The sequence below is a fragment of the Talpa europaea genome, assembly GCF_964194135.1.
Source record: "Talpa europaea genome assembly, chromosome: 3".
Classification (NCBI taxonomy): Eukaryota; Metazoa; Chordata; class Mammalia; order Eulipotyphla; family Talpidae; genus Talpa; species Talpa europaea.
The window spans coordinates 1,374,726-1,392,451 of NC_140069.1; the positions used below are offsets into that span (position 1 = coordinate 1,374,726).

A 17,726-nucleotide genomic window follows, 5' to 3' on the forward strand; every position below is an offset into this window, starting at 1 on the left:
CTCGCGCCTGCCTGGAGGCCAGGTGTGAGGCACAGGCTGCCCAGCAGAGGAGGGAGGAACTGGGGTGGGCACCCAGGCCCGCACACTTGGGCCACGGATCCCCTGTCCTGCCACATCGGATGGCCGGGGTGTGCACCCCTGGGGCGCAGGCCCCCGCTCTGCCCCGCTCTCACTGGCCAGCGAGCACACACTGAGGGCAGCCATCTGGGGGCCCGGCAGAGGCACACAGGCAGGAACGGTGGGGTGCTCGGGCAGGCGAGCGGGGCAGATCCGGCCTCCGGGCTGGGGCTCGAGTCACCCTGGTAACCAGTCTCCTTCCTCCCAGGCCCGGGTGTGCTGCCCACCGACATGGCCTCCGCAGTACCCTCAGCGGCCCCGAACACCACGGTGGGGCCGACGGGAGGCAACACCAGCGCGCCGGAGCGGCCGCTGTTCCACCTGTTTGCGCTGCTGGACGAGGAGCTGCACGCCGCCTTCCCAGGCCTGTGGCTGGCGCTCATGGCCGTGCACGGGGCCATCTTCCTGGTGGGGCTGGTGCTCAACGGGCTGGCCCTGTACGTCTTCTGCCGCCGCACCCGGGCCAAGACGCCGTCGGTCACCTACACCATCAACCTGGCGGTGACCGACCTGCTGGTGGGCCTGTCGCTGCCCACGCGCTTCCTGGTCTTCCACGGGGCACGCGGCTGCCTGCCCTGCGCCTTCCCCCACGTCTTTGGCTACTTCCTCAACATGCACTGCTCCATTCTCTTCCTCACCTGCATCTGCGTGGACCGCTACCTGGCCATCGTGCGGCCCGATGGCGCCCAGCGCTGGCGCCAGCCAGCCTGCGCGCGGGCCGTGTGCGCCTGCGTGTGGCTGGCGGCCGGCACCATCACGCTGTCCGTGCTGAGTGTGGCGGCCAGGGGCGGGCCCTGCTGCCGGGTCTTCGCGCTGACTGTGCTGGAGTTCCTGCTGCCGCTGCTGGTCATCAGCGTGTTCACAGGCCGCATCGTGTGCGCGCTGTCCCGGCCCGGCCTGCTGCGCCAGGGCCGCCAGCGCCGCGTGCGGGCCGTGCAGCTGCTGCTCACCGTGCTGGTCATCTTCCTGGTGTGCTTCACGCCCTTCCACGCCCGCCAGGTGGCCGTGGCCCTGTGGCCTGCCCTGCCGCCCCGCACCAGCCTCGTGGTCTACCACGTGGCCGTGACCCTCAGCAGCCTCAACAGCTGCCTGGACCCCATTGTCTACTGCTTCGTGACCAGCGGCTTCCAGGCCACCGTCCGCGGCCTCTGCCGCTGGCGCAGGGCCGAGGGCGAGCCGGGCAGCGGTGACGTGGCCAGCACGCATAGGAGCTCGGGCCGCCGGCACGTCCTCAGCGCCAGCCCCGGCGCCCTCACGCAGGCCCTGGCGAGTGGGCTGGAGGCCTAGTGGCCGCACTCTGCGAGGGAGCCAGAGGTCCGGACCAGGCCAGCCGGCTCCCCCGAGCGGTAGATCGGCCTCGCTGGACAACGGGTGGCGGCGCCTGCGCAGAGAGAACCCAGGGCTGGAGTCGACATGTCTGCCCGCTCCAGGCCGGGCGTGGCAGCCTGAATGTCATCATTGGCCATCCCCTCGAAGGGTGGCCAGGAGCTGCTTCTTATGAGGACCATTCTGTCCCCAGGAGGGACAATTTCTTAGGCACTGGGAATTCCAAAGGGGGTTAAAAAGACAACCTAGAGAGGTCCCCCTTCCCCCCACTTCCTTTCCCCACTGAAACAGAAGAACAAGAACAGAAAGGAAACGCCATGGACACCCCTCATGTGAGTGGCTGTGAGGGGTCCGTGTCTCTGTGGGCCCCCGAGCCCTGCATGAGCTGTACAGTAAGACAGCGAGACACCCGTGGGTGCTGTGCTGTGCCCAGGTGCCTTGGAATTGGGGTTGACCCCAAGCCTGCACCATCTACCAAGCTAGAGGGGTTCGGCCACACATGCACCACCCCACTGGGCCAGGACTGGGTCAGAATCAAAACCCAGCGCCTTCCCAGCGCCCCCGCAGCGGGAAGTTCTCTGAAGAAGCCACAGCTGTGCCAGGAGGCCGGTGATCAGGGGCCACCCTGTGGCTGCAAAGGTCCCGAGCAGACACTGCCCTGGGCCCGGCCCTGGCCCCTCCACATAGCCTTGGTCCTCCCCTCCATGGGAGGGAGCAGCTCCGTGCCTCGGGCCTCTGCTCTGATCACCTCCTCCAAGCTGGACTCTTGGATTGCCTCCTGTCGGGATCCGCGCTGCCTGGAGCCTCTCCGGACGGCTGTGTGGGGAGGAGGCCTGAGGCGCCTGGCCAAGCCGGCACCTCCCGGCCCTGTGCACTCCTTACTCTTGGCCCCAAGCACTGAAGCAGGTGAGGTGGAATTGGGACCCCAGGTCTGCCCTCTGTCTGCGGAGAAGTCCTACATGCTCGCTGGCTCCAGGCAGAGGGCCCTGGCCTCCAAGTTCAGGGCCCTAGAGAAGGGCCTAGTAGGGAGGCAGGAAGCCACTGATGCCCTATTCCATGTGGGGAGCCAGGCTCTGGAGGGAAAGACCTTACCAGGGCTAGGGTGTGAGGCTGGCGCCTGGACGAGGCCTGCACTGTCGCCACCACCACGCCAGCTCGTGGGGCCAGCGCCTCTGGCCCGGGACCTCTGTAGCAGCCCAGGTGGGAGATGTTGGCCCAGGACCCAGAGCCCATGGGAGACCAAAGCAGGAGGCAGCGGAGTTGCCACCCCCGCCCGGGGCTGCTCCCTGTGTGGATGCCCAGTGGGCACCATGTCAGGGTCACTACATCCTTGACTCCAAGTCAGCGCAAGAGCCCCCGTCCATCGAGGAGTGGGCAGGCTGACCGGCCCGGGTGGAGTGGCCGAGGAGGAGGCAGGCTCTGGAGAGGAGGCGTGGGGAGGGGGTGCCCAATGGGGAGCCTTCAGGCCAGAGCTCCCCCAGGCCCCGCCGGTAGGAGTCAGACTCCTGAATCGGGGGACGGTGAGAGTCTTGTGTGCCCCACTCCTGCCCCACCTGTAGCCTTTCCTGCCAGGTCAGCAGCCCCCTTCCAGACACCTGCACCCACACAAGTCACCCGGGGCCAGAGACCTGGCTCATTGGAGCTCAGGGCCCCAGCGATTACCATCAGCCCCCAGCCCCACCCAAGCCAGGCCTCTGTGTAAGCTGAGGCATGACACCTGCCCATCCTGCTGCGGGCGAGGACCACCTCTTTGCCATGGAAGGCAGAGGGCAGTGGGAAGCACAGATGCACGGGGGAACTGCCCACGCACAGGCGGACACTCTAAAGTTCAGTGCTGGCCCCATCTGCCAGTCACAGCCACTTTCACGGCCCCCCTTCTTTTACAGCATGAACCCCCTCCTCTGCCACTATCTGCACCCTGCCAGCCCTTCTGCCAGCCCCCTTCCCTGCCATCCAAGCTCCATCCCTGGTTCTCAACTAATTCATACTAAAGAGTGAGTGGCTGGCACTAGCTGCAGCTGTGCTTGGGGGTTGCGATTTTTCTGGGCCCTTCCTCTAGGATGAGGGGTGTCAGGCAAGCCAGAGTGGGTGTGGGTGACTGATGGGGACCTGTTGGGTCCTGTGTCTGCAGCCGTCCACCTCTGCCCAGGAGACCCTAGTCCCCAGGACAGGCATGTGTGGAGGCGCGAGCCATGGCAGGAAGGCACCTGAGCGCCCCCCTTGTCCCCATCTGTGGCCACATCATTTACTGGGTTCCTGGGGACAGCAAGGGCTTTAGGGGCAAAGAGTCCCCAGGGTGCAGGGGGAGCCTCACCACTCATACTCAACATTGGGGGAGGGGTGGCGGGCCTCTGAGCACCCCATACCTCTGAGAGCCAGATCTGACACCCCTTCTGTAGACCCTGGGCTAGCGGTTTCCCCTCTCTTCACCCCTCCCCTCGGCCTTGCATCTGGAGGCCCAGGCTGAGGGCTCAGGCCCCTGGGATCTTGCCTAGGACCCCGAGAAGCTTGCTTCCTCCTCCTGATGCTGCCTCCCGCCCTCTCTGGCCACCTCTCTCGGGGCCCAGGCCAGGAGCCTCTGCGAGCTAGAGCAGGGCTGTGGCGGTCCTCAAGGCCCTGGGGTGAGGCCTCTGCACCCTGTCCCACGCCTCTCTTCCTGGAGCCTCGCAGGCGGAGTGACGTGCAAAAGCTTGTGTATTTACATCTGGTGTAAACAAGCTCCTTAACGAGAAGTCCTCGTCCTGAATTAAACCTCTTTATTCCCTTCGCACCCTCGACTCAGTGCCCGGGCCTAGGCCGGGGTCTCCATGGGGCGCTGAGCCTGAAGGGGGCCTGTGTGCCCCCACTTGCTGTCCTGTGGACAGGCCGGACCCCAGGGCACCAGAGGTGGTGTGTTTCGCCATCTCTGTTGGGCATGGGTTTAGGGACCCCCACCCAGCTCCAAAGGACAGGGGTTGGGGGTGAAGTAGTAGGCGTGGGGACATGGTGGGGGCACAGGTCAGCAGAATGATGGGTCTGCCTCATCCTGCCTGCCCAGGTAGAGTGTGGACATGGGCAGGTCAGGCAGAATGCCCACAGCATCCTATCATATCACCAAAGGTATGATCTGGGGGAAGGAGGAGGAGATGATGGGTGGGCTGGTGACACCCACGGGAGATGGAGGGACTATGGCATGATTTAGGGTCTTACAAAATGCCTGCAGCATTGCCCCACCCTCTGTCCCTGCCTATAAGCCTGAGAAATCAGGTTGTCACCCCCATTTCATAGGCAGGGAGACCTGGGTTCCAGAATGTCTGGGAGGGTGTTCAAACCTGGACCTCCAGGCCCCCAGTTCCCGCCTGCACCAGCACGGCCACTTCCAGCCGGGCCCAGGGACTTGGGCAGGACAGGGCTGTCTGGCACCCTCTGCGGCCGGAGGCGTCTGGAGGTAAATATTAGGGCCTGTTTAGATTTAGGCTCCATTAAGCAGGAACTGTCGCTCCGGCGCCCGGCCGGCTTCCCGGGGGCCCGAGGCCTGCGCGGGGGCGGACGTCCTGTCGGAGATGGATGGGCCCCCACACCCGGCCGCCTGGGTTTTCACACCGCCCCACCCTCGCGCCTCCTCTGCCCCCCACCCCGCCCTTGACAGGGAGCTCAGGAGACGCAGACTCCGGGGATGGCCCACGGCTCACCCTCTCATACCGCCTGGGGCTGCCCTCTCCCCGGGGGTGGGGGGCGCGCAGCACCTGCTCCCCAGCAGAGCAGAAAGCAGGCGAGCGATGGGGCAGGGCCCGCCCACAGCCCCAGCCCCAGCCACAGAGCTTCCAGGGCTCCCCTCCCGCCCCAGGCCCACCCAACCCCACGGAACCTGGAGGCAGTGGGCAGGAGGCAGGCCCAGTCCCTGCTGTCCACTGGGCCCCAAGCCTCGGCTCTGCTGTCCGAGTGCAGGCCGCTGCGGCCGGCAGACACCAGGCGCGGGCGGACAGCAGAGCCGCGGGCCCGACCCTCCCGGGCACGCCCCAGCCCTCCCTGGGCCTCTGGGCCCTGCTGTCTAGTTCCCCAGCTTGGAACAAAAGGTCCCAGCCCTGCTGTTGGAGGTGCCCACCCCACTTGTCCAGGCCCTGACCATTCTACCTGCCCACCCCGGGGGGCCTGCTCACACCCCACGTCCCACCCCAGTGTCCAGCTAATGTCCAGGATTTACATGGGAGACGCTCCATGTTTGCGAAGCAGCCCCGGCTCTGCCTGTCCCCTGCCCTCGACTTCTCAGCTTCCAGGTTTCAGCTGGGGAGCCCTGAGAGGGAGCACCTGAGAACAGAGGGGGTCCCCAGTCACACTCCAAGTCAGGGGGGCCTTGCCGGGGCACAGTGTGGAGCTCCCAGCCAGATCCCAGGGGGAGCAGGGCAGATGCCCTGTCCTGGACCAGGAGACCCCGACTGTGGCACCGGCGTGCCCCCAGCACGTCACAGGGCACAGGCCCTCACATCGGGGTCGCAGATGCCCTGTGCCCAGCTGCGTCGCCAGCGTCCGTGGCCATGGACCTGACAGGGTCCCCCCTGGCTCCCATCCGGCAGGCATCCTTCTCAGTGCAGGGTCCTCTCTGGAACAGAGCCCTGAGGGGAAACTCCTGGGACCCTAACTGGGGGCTCCCAGAGAGGGTGGAGGCTCTAGGAACAGAGCCCAGGCTAGGGGTGCCCGGTCCAGCCCCTGGATGCCCTGAGCTGGCCTGAGCCCATGTCCTCCTCTGTCAGGGGCTCATGCCAGGGAGGCATGTTTGCGGGGGTGAGCACCGGCACGTGTGCGTGCGCATGCTGTGTGCATGCAGTGTGTGCACAGGCACGGGCGTGTGCTGTGCTGTGCGCTGCCTCGTGTGTGCACATGCTTGTATGCGTGTGGGCTGGTGTTGTGCATGAGCACGGTGTTAGGTGCGTTCACGAGGGCACGTGCACATGTGTTTGTGCGGGGGTGTGCACACGGGGGTGTGCATCCTCTGGGCACTCAGGGCTGCCAGGAGGGCTGGCCCCTCTGCTTCCCGTGTGTGCACATGTGCACACACATGGGCGTGCGCTCTGTGTGGTGTGTGCTTTGTGTGGGTCTCCCGGCAGGACATAGTCCCCCCAGGCCAGAGGCCCTGCTAGTCCTCTGCTTGAGCTGTCTCCCTAGTCCTCCGCTTGAGCGGTCTCCCTGGTCCTCCGCTTGAGCTGTCTCCCTAGTCCTCCGCTTGAGCTGTCTCCCTGGTCCTCCGCTTGAGCTGTCTCCCTGGTCCTCCGCTTGAGCTGTCTCCCTGGTCCTCCGCTTGAGCTGTCTCCCTGGTCCTCCGCTTGAGCTGTCTCCCTGGTCCTCCGCTTGAGCTGTCTCCCTGGTCCTCCGCTTGAGCGGTCTCCCTGGTCCTCCGCTTGAGCTGTCTCTCTGGTCCTCCGCTTGAGCTGTCTCCCTGGTCCTCCGCTTGAGCGGTCTCCCTAGTCCTCTGCCTGAGCTGTCTCCCAGCTTCTGCTGCGACCTGCACACCCACGGGCCGGGGCGGGGGTGGACAGAGCTGAGGGGACTGGTCAGCCCTTCTTGCAGCCAGGTGCGCTGTCTCATGTCTGGGCGCCTGTGGCCACCAGGTGGCGCTGCTGGCCCGGGAGAGGCAGGCCCCACAGTGGGCCGGCCCCAAGGCTGCGGGGTGGAGCTGCAGCTTCCAGACCTGCCTGAGGAGCCTCTGGCTCCAGGTGTCCCCACCTGCAGATGGGGGGCTGGGCCACAGAGGGGGAAGGGCAGATGGGGAGTCAGCGCCCCTCACAGTACAGGAAGAGGACCCACAGGGGTGGTGGGCTCTGTGGGCCTCCAGGGGTCCCCAAGATTCTGCCTCCTTCTGACTACAAAGGCTGCATGGGGGTGAGGGATCCAAGCACCCCCTCAAAGCTGAACAGGGTCCCCAGCCTGAGAACTGCATGCATCACCTTGCGAGCCCAGAGAGGGTGCAGCACCTGCCCGGAGTCACACAGCCTGGCAGCGGCCGCTGTGTGGGCAGAAAGAAAAACACACCCGGGGGCTGGGGCACCCTGACAAGCAGCTCTGAGCCCTCCAACCGCAGACTGGCACCGCCCCAGGGACAGACGGACAGACGGACGACTGATGGTCCTGCCTCTGGTCAGGCAGAAGGGAGAGGCCCTCCATTAGGGACAGAGAGACTCAGTGCCCAGGAGGCCTCGACCTAATAGCTGGGCCACCGCACACCCACCAGGCAGCAGGCCAAGGGGCAGTGGCAGCCCCGCCCAGGCTCAGCTGCAGAGGGCGCTGCTGGGGGCACACCCCGCCCCACCCTGCCAGGGCTTCCTGAAGGCCAGGTGGGTCTGGCACCCCCACCTCCATGGGGCACAGGGCACAGGCACTGCAGGTGCTGGGCCAGAGCCCTCGCCCAGAGTGAGGGGTGGGGAACAGGGCACGCTCCCAGGGCCTGGCCTCTGGAGTCCCTCCCAGCTCAGTCCACTGCAGCCCAGGGGCCTAGCCCCCAGCAGGCAGGAGTCCCCGCCCAGCCACGAAGACGAAACACGCTGGAATCCTAGAACTTTAGTTCTTTAGGCCAGGATTCTGGCCTAAAGATGCATTCTCCTCCACTGTGATGTTTCTAGAATCTTCTCTGCACCCCTTCTGCCCTGCTCTGATTCAGTCCCCCGCCTCCACCAAGCCTTTCATCTAGGCGGCCTCAGGCCTCAGTGTTTGCTCCTCAGGGGGATGGGAAGGGAGCAGCTGAGGGGGCGAGGGAGGAGTATGTGCTTCACAGATGCTCTCAGATCCCCCGAGACAGCTGTGGGGCCCCAGACACGGGCCTCTGCTGGATCTGACAAGCCCTGTCTTCCCGTGAAAACTGACCTTTCCCAAGTCCCCCCGCACCCCCCAGGGCTGCAGGTGGCTCTCCTGGAACCGCTGCCAGGTCCTGAGGGTACTCCTGGGACACGTGGCCCGAGCCTGGGAGCACCTCTGGGAAGAGATGAAGACAGACCCCACATCGGGGTGCTGGGTGTGAGGAAGGGGTTCAGACCCAAACACCTGAGGGCCACTCCCAGGGCCAGCAGGGCAAGAAGGGGACAGACAGGCTGGGCGGGCAGCAGTGCTCAGCTTCCCATAAAATTCTGTGCTGTGGGGCTGGACCCGAGTCCCAGGTCTGAGCCTGAGTTGCTGTATGACCTCGGGCTGGTGCGCTCACACTCTGGGCCTTACTTTAGTAAAATGGCCGCCTACATGCTGACGTCCCATCACTGTGATAAAGCTGCAGGGGAGAGACACGCATTCAAGCTGCTACTGCTCACACGTGTGAGAACCACCCATCGCTCAGTCATTCAACCAACATTTACTGAGCACCTCCTTGAGCAAATCTGAGGAGGCGACGATGAAGGAGGCACAGTCCCGTGTCCAGGAGATGCTCTAATCCAGTGTGTGACGCCAAGGCCAGACCCATACCAGGGCTCGAAGGAGGGGATTTGGCTGGGTTTTGAGGGATGAGTAGGAGTTTGCCTCCAGGACAAGCCCGCGAGGACGTCTCTAGGCACTGCAGGGCAGAAGGCGGAGGTGTGCGGACGGGTCATGTCTGGGAAGTGCAGGGCCCAGGGGTCAGCCAGTGCTGACCGGCAAAGGGCCTCGCAGGTGTTTGCCCTTGAGGGCGTCCTCTGCCTTGTCTATAAAATCAGGGTAAATCCGCCTCCCGGGGAGAACGCTGTGGAAAGTGCCGGAGAATGCTAATGCTCCCTATTTAATTTTCCATGTTCTTTTTTGAGGCCAGGGCTATTTCTGTCCACCCCTGGCTATTTACAGGCCCGAGGTCATCCTTTCCCACAGAGGCTCCTGGCTCCCAGGCCGGGTGGCATTCGGGCCAGGGACACTGGAGCAGAACCAGCGCCTGTCTCCACAAGGAAGCCCCCAGACCCCCTAGGGAGCAGGAGGCCCAGCCTGCCCAGGAGCCGGGGCTGCAAGCCCGCCTGAGCACCCACAGGGCAGGCCGTTCAGTCCCAAGGCCCCTCCCCCAGACAGGCAGGATGGAGCCCTCAGGTGTCGGGGAGGAGGGCCCGTCGCGCCTCACTGCCCACAGAGGCGGTTCCCGTCGCTATGGCGACAGCCAGGTGGACCCAGCAGCAACCCCTGGCCACCTTGCATCTGCCCTGGCCCCTCGGTCATCCCCATCCGAGGACTCACCCACAGGCACTGACACCCGGAGGGCAGGTGGGCAAGCCTGGGAGGGTCCACATCACTCTGCAAAACCAGCCGTCAGGGCCTTCTGGAAGGGGCAGCTGACCCAGGGCAGCCTGTGGGGGCCCCACCCTCCCCTGCACCCCTCTGAAGTTCCTCCCGTGGGCCTTCCCAGCTGCCCACAGGTCCTGCTTCAGAGTGGGGGTCAGGGAGGGGGTGGCAGGAAGGAACAGGGCCTGCTGGGGCTGGAGCGGGAGCGGGCAAGGAAAGGCCCTGGAGCGCGGGCAGGGGCATGGGAGGCAAGGAGGCGGGAGGAGACGCTGGGGGAGGGCAGAGCGCCGGAGGGCAGGGCAGGCTGGCCCCCTTCCAGCCGCGGCAGCCGTAGCAGCTGAGACCTCGCAGGGAGCCAAGGCCAAGCCGCCGAGCTCACCAGCGCTGTCCACCATGTGGGTCCAGAACGTCCCCCAGGAACCCAGGCGCTCAGTGGTTAAGAATCTTCAGCGTCAACGGTTCTGAGCGCTTGGGATCAAAGGATTCCTGGCTCTGGCCCCTCCGCCTGGAAGGCCACGGCAGAGTCATGTGCTCACGCAGCCTGGAGGGGCCCCATCCGGTCGCTGGCTGACCCCACCCCAGTCCTGCCTGGGGCTGGGACGGGGCTTGCCTGGGGAGGGGTGGGGGGCAGAGGGCACCAAGTCCTGGCCCAGCCCCAAGGGGAGGGTGGGCTTGAGCCCACAGGAAGGGTTCAGACCCTGGGCTCTGCCCTCTGCAGTCAGGACCCACCTGTTGGCCACAGCCGAGAGGCAGCCAGCCGGGGTCCTGACGAGTGCTAAGCCACCACGCGATGGAATATTACTCGGCCGTAAAGAGGAACAAACCCGGACACAGTCCATGGCGCACTGTCCGGACGCGCCGGCTTGTGAAAGCAGCCCCAAGGGCCGTGAGCGGGCCACCCACCGCCGAGAACCCGCGGGTCCACAGGGGGAGGCAGCCAGGCGGCCAGGGCCAGGCCAGAGCAGGTGGGCAGCGGGGCTTCAGGGGCATGACGAGAATGTTCTGGAACTCTCGCGGTGGTGCTTGCACAACGTGAAACCCTGTAAACGTGGCTGATGTTATGGTATGTGAAGCTCTTCTGCATTAAAAAACTCCCACTTAAAAAGTTATCTGAACAGCAGGCTCACGCCTCCCCCACGCAGAGCCGCTGGAGGCTTAACCCGAGGCCTGTGTGTGCCGCGTGTGGCTGCGCTGCCTCCACCAACCCTCGTGATGCCGGGCCGGGAGCAGGGCAGGGTCAGTCCCGGCGGTGCTGGCAACGTGACCTGCGCCTCCGGGCACGGCGCGCTCCGTGTCTCCAGGGAGACCCGCAAGTCACCAGCACACCGGCCTGGACCTCCACGTCACCGCCCCTGGCACCCTGGTGGGGACCCACGGGCCGGCTTGGGGGTGCACGGGCTATGACCTTCAGAAGGACAAGGGAGGGGACCCCTGGCCCTGCCCAAGCCCACCTGCCTCAATGGACTGAGGGTGGGACAGCCACGGGCTCCCGGGGAGCCCCCAGGAGGCCGCCCTGCTGACAGCTGGGCACAAGGCTGGACCTTGCTGGCCTCTGTGCCCAGAAACACCACCTGCTTTCCGCTGCTGCTGCTCCACACAGCCGCCAAGTTAGCAGCTTAAGGCAGTTAAGCACATGACTGCTTCTCTCTCCGCTCAAGGTACCCAGGGCGAGTCTGGAAGGCTCAGGGCGAGTAGCTCAGAGAACATGAGGGCCGGGGGAGTGGGGGGAGGGCAGGGCTATTGGAACGGCGGGCTCAAAGCCAGAACTTGCGGGCACCGCAGGAAGGTTCAGGTGAGCCTTGTGGCGGGTCCCCGCCGTGCCGGGCCAGCAGAAACTGGGGGGGTTAAGAGCTCAATAGCACTTTGAAGAAAACCACTGGCGTGGAGGGACCCACGCAGGCGAGGGCTCGGGTCCACCAGCCGGCCTGCGCCTGAGAGGCCAGGGGTCGGACAAAGTAGCCGGAGCCCTGATGGCAGTCAGGGGACTCTGGTGGCATGCGGTTGGGTTCACCTGAGAGCCCGCAGTCAGGAGAAAGCCTCTTCAGAAAAAGACGAGAAAACACAGCCATAAGACACATCTGGTTCCTGCAGACCCCGGCGGCGGGAGGCCGAGACCCAGGCGGGCCGGCCAAAGCCCTCTGCAGGCGCTGGAACGCGGCCTCCGGCCCCCGGGAGGTGGGGGGTGGGGGGGTGCCCCTTCGGGGCTTGGCCTCTGGCTCCGCCCCTATCCTGGGGCCCCAGCGAGGGGGCCGGTGCCGCTCAGCAGCTCTGCCCACGCTCTAGGTGCAGCCCCCAGGTGTGCCCACCCGCAGCCATCCCTGAGGCCAAGCAGCCAGGTCTGGGACGTGCAGTGGGCGGAGTTCTCCCGACTCAAGACCCTCCCCAGCCTACTGGCCTCCGGCCCACCCCCCCTCCCCCCCCCACCCCCACCCCCACCCCCACCCCCACCCCCCCCGCCCAGACAGAGCCGCTGGAGGAGGGGCCATGGCGCAGGAGAGCCGGGCCTGAGCTGTCCGTCCCCGACTCCTCACTCAGCTGCCTCCTCCCCCATCAGGCTGGTGCCCCTGAGGCCAGGCCCGGGGCGGTACCCCCTTGTCCCAGAGCTGGGCATAGGGTCTGGACCCAGCCGACCCCAGGAACATCCACCAGGTCCCTGCAAGGGGCTTCCTGGGCGCCACCCCACCCCCACCGGAGCCCTCGGCCTTGGCAGCGTCTTCTGGTCTTCCCAGGCCTGGCTGTGCCAACCACTCAAATAAATTAATGTTCCCATCACTACTGACTCACGGGTGAGAACACTGAGGCCTCTGCCAGTGGCACCCACCCCAGCCGTGGAGAGCAGCCGCCTGCCCAGGGGTGGCACCTCGAGGGGCCGCTGCACAAGCCACGGGGTGTCCTTCCCAGCCGAGTCCGGGGTTTCCGTGACCCGTGCCCTCAGCGATCCTCCGACACTGCAGGGCACGGGGACCCCACCTCATCTGACAGGACCCCCTGGGTCCAAGCTCCCTCCCGGCTCTGCCTCTCCCCTGGAGGCTGCTTCCGGGGCTCTCCCTGCCGGACCCCCAGGAGGGAGGCTCCAGTCCCCCACCCCCTGGCCAAGAGGGCCTCGGGGACCCTGTGCGCCAGGAGTCCGAGCCCACAGCAGAGGGAGAGGTGGAGCAGGACCCCCAGCCCTGGACGCCCCAAGGCCCCAGAGTCTGCCGCCCAAGGGCCCAGTGTGGCCGTCCTGCCGTGGCAGGGCCGGGCTTGCTGGGGTCGGCCAGCCTGCCCCTCAGACACTGCCTGGGGCTCACGGGGGACCACAGCCTCTGTGCCCCCCTGTAAATGGTAGGGCTCGGGCGTTAGGCGAGAGTTGACACCACCTCCACACCCAGGGGTGCCGGGAGCCTCCTTCAGCCTGTCGGGTGAGGTGCAGCTCAGGGGCTGGGCCGCCCGCGCCTGAGCCCAGGCAGAAGCGGGGGGACACCGCCCGCACCAGGGACCTGGGTTTCCTGGGACATCTTGTAGACAGAAAACTGGATTTTAAGCAAGTTGATGGTCTATGAAATCGATGCTCCGGCCAGGCAGGGCTATTTTTAGCAGCCATTTGATGCAATTGCTCTGATGGGACAGCTCCGAATGGTGTGCCGCAGAGGAGCCCCCGGGGAGGTGGGCCCGGGGAGGTGGGCCCGGGGAGGTGGGCAGGGAGGGCATGTCCTTCCCAGCAGGTGTGATCGGGGCCATGGCCTACCAAGAGTGGCCAAAGCGGGCAGGGAGCCTGAGGCGGGAGGGGTGTCGCTTGCTGCTGACAGGATAATTACAGGCCTGGCCACTGTCCAGGGTGAGGGGGGCTCTTTGTCTCAAGCCACCTCCCGCCCAGGCCTCGCGAGGGGGCATTTCCCTCTGACGGCGGACAGGGGCTGGTACACAAGGGCCGGGAACCCCCCGGGCAGGCGGGCGCTCGGATCTGAGAGCAGATGCTCTGGGAGCACTACCCTCCGCTCAGAAGTCCAGGTGCTCCTGGGAGAACCACCACCCACCCTGGTGACACCGCCATCACACCAGGAGGGCCTGCGGGCCAGAGGGGCTGGAGCAGAGCTGAGGAGCGTCTGCACTGTGGAGCCGACCCGCACGGAGCCTGGGCTGCGACCCAGGTGGGCTATGATCCAGGTGGGCTATGACCCAGGTGGGCCGTGACCCAGGTGGGCTATGACCCAGGTGGGCTATGACCCAGGTGAGCTGCGACCTAGGTGGGCTGTGACCCAGGTGAGCTGTGACCCAGGTGGGCTGCGACCCAGGTGGGCTGTGATCCAGGTGGGCTGTGACCCAGGTGGGCGTGCCCTGCGGGAGAGGGCTGCCCTTCTAGGGACCAAAGGGGGCTGCAAAGTCACCTCTTCTCTCCTCCTCTGGATGCCAGGCTGTGGGACAGGGGACCAGGCCCCACCCTGCACCTGCTGCTCCCTCCCCATATGACCCCCCCTTACTCATCAGAAGCAGCCACGCAGGCTCCCACCCAGTGGTGAACTTTCTTCCCACCACACCTCCCCAAGCAAAGGCAGCCCCTGCACCCCCTTGCCCTCGTCTCCACGGCAACTCTGGCCAAGCTAGAGGGTCATCAACCAGGCTTCCCCACTCTCCCGGGACCCCATGAGCCCCATCCTCATGCATCTCCCACCACACACCTAACAGCACCCAGGGCCACTTGCCAAAGTTTGGGGAGGGTCGTGGGCCTCTGGGCAGTGGCACAGCAGGGCACAGGCCAGGATGGACAGTGGCGGCACCACTCACATGCTGGCTGTGTCATCTACACAGGACCCCCGGGAGGAACCTCACCTTCAGCCCACACGGTATGTGGGGGAAACCGAGGCTCAGAGGGTAAAAGGCTCACTCAAGGTCACACGGGACATCGGTAGTCACACCCCCCTACCAGATCCCAGAAGGCCCCACAATCTTCCTGACCCTGCGCCCCAGCACCAAGCTAAGGTGAAACTGGACCCAGCCACCCCTCACCACCACCGCCCCCCTCCATCACTCCCCCCACACACACACCGCAACCTCCGCTGCAGCTTCTGGTCCCGAGCGATCAGGTCCACACGTGCACGGAGAAGGCGCAGGGCGGGCCGGGCCAGGGCCCCGGGCAGGCGGTTGACAGAGTGAAAAGGGTTCGGGCGTGGAGCAGGGACTGTGCTGCAATCCCGTGTCAGGTCCTTGCCAGCAGGAGGTTAAAAACAAGTGAGAGGACAACACCCAGGGCCTGGCTGACCCGCTGCTCCAGGGCGGGATGCGGGCGGCGCACCTGTGGGGAGAGCTGGCCCACGGGCCGCACGCCCTGACGTCGCCGAGACACCAGCCCCGCAGTCCTGGGGGGTCAGCGGAGTCCTGTGTGCTGGCCACACCCTGAGCCCCGGCCGCGCACCGAGCCCTGCCCTGCTCACAAACCCACCAGCCACAAGCCATCCAGTGGCCCAGACCAAGTCCAGGGGTGGGGAGCAAAGGGAGGCCGCAGCCCTCCGGGGCCTAGGAAAGAGGAGACCTGGGTCTCTTTGGTGAGGCCAGGCCCGTGACCCCAGGGGCTGCCCCGAAAGACAGGGAGGGGCTGCCACCCTGGAGGTGGGCGCTGACACAGCCGCCCTCCCAGTGGCCCCAGGCTCAGCCCCAGAACAGCTCTCCCTGCTCTGCACCCGCCTGCAGGAGCCGAGGCGGAGAGAGCACAACCCCGTGTCCCCAAACTAAATAAACAGGTTCCAGGCTCTGGCAGGATTGTTTGTTTGGGGGGGAGGGGCAACTTTTTAAAATGGATTTGCCAGTCATGCCTGTGTCTACACGCCCTTGGGGGCCCATTTTCACTCCCCCGTCCGCGGGTAGCCAGGGTGCCCCCCAGAGCCCAAGGGTTGTTTTTGCTGCACATGGCCAGTACGCGCTTTGGTTACCTGTAACTCCACAGGCTGGTGACACCATTCACACCTTTCGCTTTCTGGCTGATTTCATCTCAAGGTTCACCCATTTTGTCCCAAAAGAATTTACGCACTGAGTTCTCACAACGTATTTTTGAATTATGCTCTTAGGGTCTCATCTGCTGGCGGGAGACACAAGCTCAGAGAGGTGAAGCGACTTCCCACGGCCACGCAGCTCATCCAGGGCACAGCAGGGTGAATGCAGAGAAGCAGGACCCCCGTGGCCTGGCCCTCCACCAGCTGCCTGGCTCACCGGCTTCACCCCGCGGCGACAGGGTGCTCCCCACCCATCACCACGTAGGCAGTGCCGTCCTGCTCCCGCCACCCCCACCTGTGAGCTGGGTGTCCTGGGCAAGTGACCTAACCTCCTGGAGCTGCTTCCTGTGAATTGGCTGCTAAGGGGATTTATTCCCCACACAGAGCAAAGCAAAACACAGAAACCTCAGGACAAAGCCTGCCAGGCTGGACACCCTAGGCAGTGTCAGGGGCTGGCAGTGTTAGGGGGAGAGGCTGTCCTGAGCTGATCCCACACAGGCTTCGTGGACGCCACCCCCACCCCAGGCCAAAGCCAGAGACACTGGGAACTCCACACCCCATCCCCACCCAGGGAAGGTGGCTGGGGCCTGAGGGTGGGGTTCAGCAGCCAGGTGGGTATAAAGCCAGACACGTGGGCTTTGGGGGATCCCCATTTTGGCTCCCCGCCAGCTCGCAGCGTCCGGCCAGCTCGGAGAGGGCCTTTGGGTGTCCCGCGGCGGGCCTCCCCGGCACCCCTGCCCACAGGAGGCGCCCCCTGCACTGGGGGGGGGGGTGGGCCTCGCCCGGCTCACTCTCACCGGGCGCCGCCGCTCCCGAGCCCACACCCCTGCCTGGAAGGGCCTGGAGGGGGGACCCCTCTTCCGTCAGCGCCCCCCCCCGCCCCCGCCCCCAGCCCCAGGGCCCGCTGCGGAGGAAGGCTCAGCGGGTGGAAAGGCAACCCCCTGGGGCCTTTCTCCTTCCCCAGGCGTCCCGCGGGCTCCAAGGGCGCCCGGCGCGCTGCGGGGGGGCGGGGGGGCTCCTCGGGCCGCCCGGGGAACCGCGCCAGCAGGCAGGGGTTCCCGCCTGCGCCCTAAAGGGACATCTGGCAACAGACGGCGGGGCGGGAAGGACGGGAGGCCCGCAGGCGCGGGGGAGGGGCGGCGGGGGAGGGGCGGCGGGCGGGCGCCCCGCAGGCTCCTCGGCCCCGACCGGCCCGGCCCCCCCGCGCGAGGGCCAGGGCTGCGCCACCTGCGGCCGCGCATGCGCAGAGGGCGCGCCGCCTGCGGGCAGGGCTCGCGGGGCCGCGCATGCGCAGAGGGCGCACCGCCGCGGGCGGGGCCGCGGGGCCGAGCATGCGCAAGGCCGCCCCCGACCCGCCAATCAGCGCGGGGCGCCGCGGGGGGGGCGCCGCGGGGGGGGGGCGCCGCGGGGGGGGCGCCGCGGGGTCTAGGGGGGTCGCCGCCCCGCGGGTGTGCCCGGGACGGTCCCGCCGTCGGGCCCCGGGGGAGCCTCGAGCCCACCTGCCGGGGGTGCTGGGGGGGCCCCTGCGGGCGGGAGCGAGGGTGGAGGGTGCGCATCCCGAGGCGCGGAGGCCGGTGCGCGGCCTGGGGCAGGTCCAGCTCGCCGAGGCATCCAGGCGTGAGACACGGGGAGCCAGGGCCGAACCTCACCCTGTGGCCCGGGCTCGCGCGTGGCGCCCACGGGCGCGCCGTGACTCGGTGCCGCCTCTCCCTCCTGCCTGGCCCCGCGGGGAAGCCCCCCGGCCAGGCCAGCGCTGACCGCTCCCGGCCCCTCCCCTGCTGCCCGGGCCTCCCGGGCTGGAGAGGAAGACAGCCCGCTGGCCTGCTCCCCGGAGCTCCGGCCATCCTGGGGGGCAACCCTGGTGCCCGGGGCACCCCACAGGGGTCGCAGGCGTAGAGTGCCTGCCCTCCCTGGCCCCCACGGCCCTCTCCTGCTGCAGCTGCCGGGGGCGCCCTGGCTGAGCGCCCACGAGGGTGTGAAGTGCTTCCGAGGGAGTCCCCAGGGAAGCCCCCGCCAGACGCCTGCAGCAAAGTGCATCAAGAGGAGGCCTTCCTTCCAGGCGCATCCGCCAGGGCCGCTGGGGTCAGGCCTCGGGTCACCATCCAGCTGGGACAGGAAACC

General features: G+C 66.7%; 1 protein-coding gene across 1 annotated transcript; it reads left to right on the forward strand.

Moving 5' to 3' along the window:
* Positions 1-348: 348 nt before the first annotated feature.
* Positions 349-1,405, forward strand: GPR20 (G protein-coupled receptor 20; the record flags this gene model as incomplete). Its single annotated transcript, XM_084229707.1, has 1 exon — positions 349-1,405. The coding sequence occupies one exon, from the start codon at positions 349-351 to the stop codon at positions 1,402-1,404; it is 1,056 nt and encodes a 351-aa protein (XP_084085833.1). The 3' UTR covers position 1,405.
* Between the last annotated feature and the right edge of the window lie 16,321 nt (positions 1,406-17,726).